The 2,500-nt window shown below is 44.8% G+C and overlaps 1 protein-coding gene across 5 annotated transcripts in view; it reads right to left on the bottom strand.

Moving 5' to 3' along the window:
• Window positions 1-2,500, bottom strand: part of LOC125955922 (MOB kinase activator-like 2) — a 93,913-nt gene that overhangs the window by 4,225 nt on the left and 87,188 nt on the right. For all 5 annotated transcript variants that reach the window (XM_049687262.1, XM_049687258.1, XM_049687259.1 and 2 more), the window contains 2 exons: window positions 2,205-2,365; window positions 211-307 (listed from right to left, as the gene is read on the bottom strand). In XM_049687262.1, coding sequence (XP_049543219.1) covers window positions 211-307; window positions 2,205-2,365 — 258 coding nt within the window. The remainder of the gene's footprint in view (window positions 1-210; window positions 308-2,204; window positions 2,366-2,500) is intronic.

Here is a 2,500-nt window from a genome sequence, read left to right as displayed (position 1 = left end):
AAAGAGAATTAAAAATCGTGAAACAATGGAAAGGTTTGTGGTGCTCTTGGGGGCAGCACTATGCCTGTGTTTTGTTTAATGGTTTTAGCGGTTCCTTTCTTTGGCCAGGGCTTGCTGACGATTGTCGCTTTACTACTTTGTTGGTGTTGAGCGTTTTTCGGTCATTGCCTGCTAGTGTTAAGTAAGCATGGAGCGTGTTGAGTGGTTTACCTCGTTCCTGGACCGGTCATATCAGGACAGCCGGATGTGGTGCAGAATTCACTGATGGTACCGTACACTAGGTTAACGTGCTCGAACAGCGCAAGGGCTAAAATGGAAGAAGAAGAGTTTTTGTTATAACATTTTATTATTCAACATTGTCCTTATCGGTTAACCCAACGACCACCAGTTTATAGTAAAAAGTGTAGACTTGACTTGAAACGCGAAGGTTTCATTCGGTTACATAACTAACAGAATCCAAACACAGACGACCTTCGCGGTCATTTGTCAACCGCAGGAGAACCAACTTCGAACAAACTAAAACGTAATCCGCTTCCAATCGCTACCATCTGTTATGATAATTTTAAACCGAAAGTGAACACAAAGTTGACAGACACCATTCACACTCCTACGATGTCTGATTCGTCGGCGCCTCAGCAGCGCATTCTACCAGCAACCGAGAGAAAAAGATGTGTTTTTAATGCGTCTCAGGCCTTTTCTATCAATTTCGCCTGCCGTCTGCTTTCATTAGTCTGCAAGATCAAGTGTCGATTTAGCGACGACAGCAGCTGGCCGGTGCCACGGTAGCTTTACGCGAGTTCAATGTTATCATTACTGGGACCCTTCTGCCTAGCGATAATCGGTATCGTCAAAAGGACGGTCACGTTCAGACTATAATGATTCTGCAGTTTTTTTTTCGCTCGGTAGTCATAAAACGTAGAATGAATTGAAGATGGATTGACCGAAGATCGTTTATGGCGCACGGTGGTGCTGATGAGATTATTGAGAAGGGCTTTATATTAGTTTATCAACACCAATATCTCAAATGGGCCCACATGATAAGGCGCTTGCCCTATATTTTTTTCTTTTATCTTTTATTTTTGACCACCTTTTTCAGCCAGCATTATCATCCGCATGATCGAGGCACTGATTGTGTAGCCTTCTAGACCCTTCCCAGAGATGACACCGCCGTACGTCTGATGTTCGAGGTAAGCAAAATCGTTTCTGATGTTACCATCTGTGTCAGTCACTCAAGCACCACGCCAGCAGAGACTCCCTGCCAGACGCCTACTTTGACTAACTTCGTACGAAACGAAAGATGAAGAATGAATGCGCTCGTCTCCGGGGGGGCTTGGCTGAGGTCATCTATCATCTAAAAACCCCGCGTATCCGATGAGACGCTTTCGGGTCGTTGTCACTGGCCGGACTGGGGTTTTTTTTGTTTTTTACAATCAAACACACATACACGCGCAGGCACAGTGAATATCGTGAGTCATATCTCGTCGTATACCAACGCAAAAGGCCTGATGAGCGGGCTCCGGGTGGATGGCGTGCGTAGCAGGGTAAATCTCACCGATGCTGTTCAAACGCCATGGCATATGCCATGATGAGAATGACGCGTGTGTGTTGAACCTTTTTTCTTTTTGAGGGATTTTTTTGTATTTGGGTCGATCGCGTCAATACGTGTTTAACCACTGCCACCATGCGCGACACTGGTGGGCGACACCATGTCTGGGTTGATTGTACTGTGGTGATGATGAGCACATCTTCTGCCGACGGGCAAGTTGATTGATGATTGATTTTCATGAGCAATTTCAGACAACCCATGGTGTCTCATCAGTACCGTTTTCTAGTTTGGTGGGCTGTACATTGGGCCCTATTATGGAGGATAGATGGTTCACTAGTAGGTGCGAGGTCAGAAACAGTGAATTCTTCGCTAATTTTTGGGGAAGGATCACGCTAATTTATCCGCGTGCAAAGCTATTCCAGCTTACTTTCACAAACAAATTGCTCGCAAGTAACATAAAATTTGTTACAAAGCATAGGAAAATAGCGAAGTTACTGATATGCGTTAATTTCTGCTTGAATAATCAAGCACAATAATCATTGAATTTAATAATCAGCAAAACAATTTAAAGATTTTCCCCCGGCTTATCTTTAAATTGGTGAAAATGTACAACTTCGTGGCACCGTTTTTCGTGTCGTTAAGCTCGGGGAATACTTACTGTGCGATGCAAGCCACTCATTGTAGTCCAGGCCGGCGGGCAGATCGACTAGTAACCGCAGATCGGCATCCGGTAGCTTCCGCTCTAACAGTCCCTCCTCAAGGTAAAGCTTTGTGTCGCCCTGGTTTGAATCGCCGTCTCGTTCCTTGCGCCGGGCCTTTCTGCAATTGGACGAAAGAGAAAAGAAGGAAAAAAACACAAATCAGATGATGGTGAAGAATAAGTTGTAGCATGGCGCTACTTAAACAAAACTACGCTTTCGTACACTACATAGCAAAAGAAGGCTCTGATCGACA

Source organism: Anopheles darlingi, chromosome 3 (genome assembly GCF_943734745.1).
Source record: "Anopheles darlingi chromosome 3, idAnoDarlMG_H_01, whole genome shotgun sequence".
Classification (NCBI taxonomy): Eukaryota; Metazoa; Arthropoda; class Insecta; order Diptera; family Culicidae; genus Anopheles; species Anopheles darlingi.
Note: the sequence above shows the minus strand (reverse complement) of the source record. Positions and strands in the feature narration are given on the sequence as shown.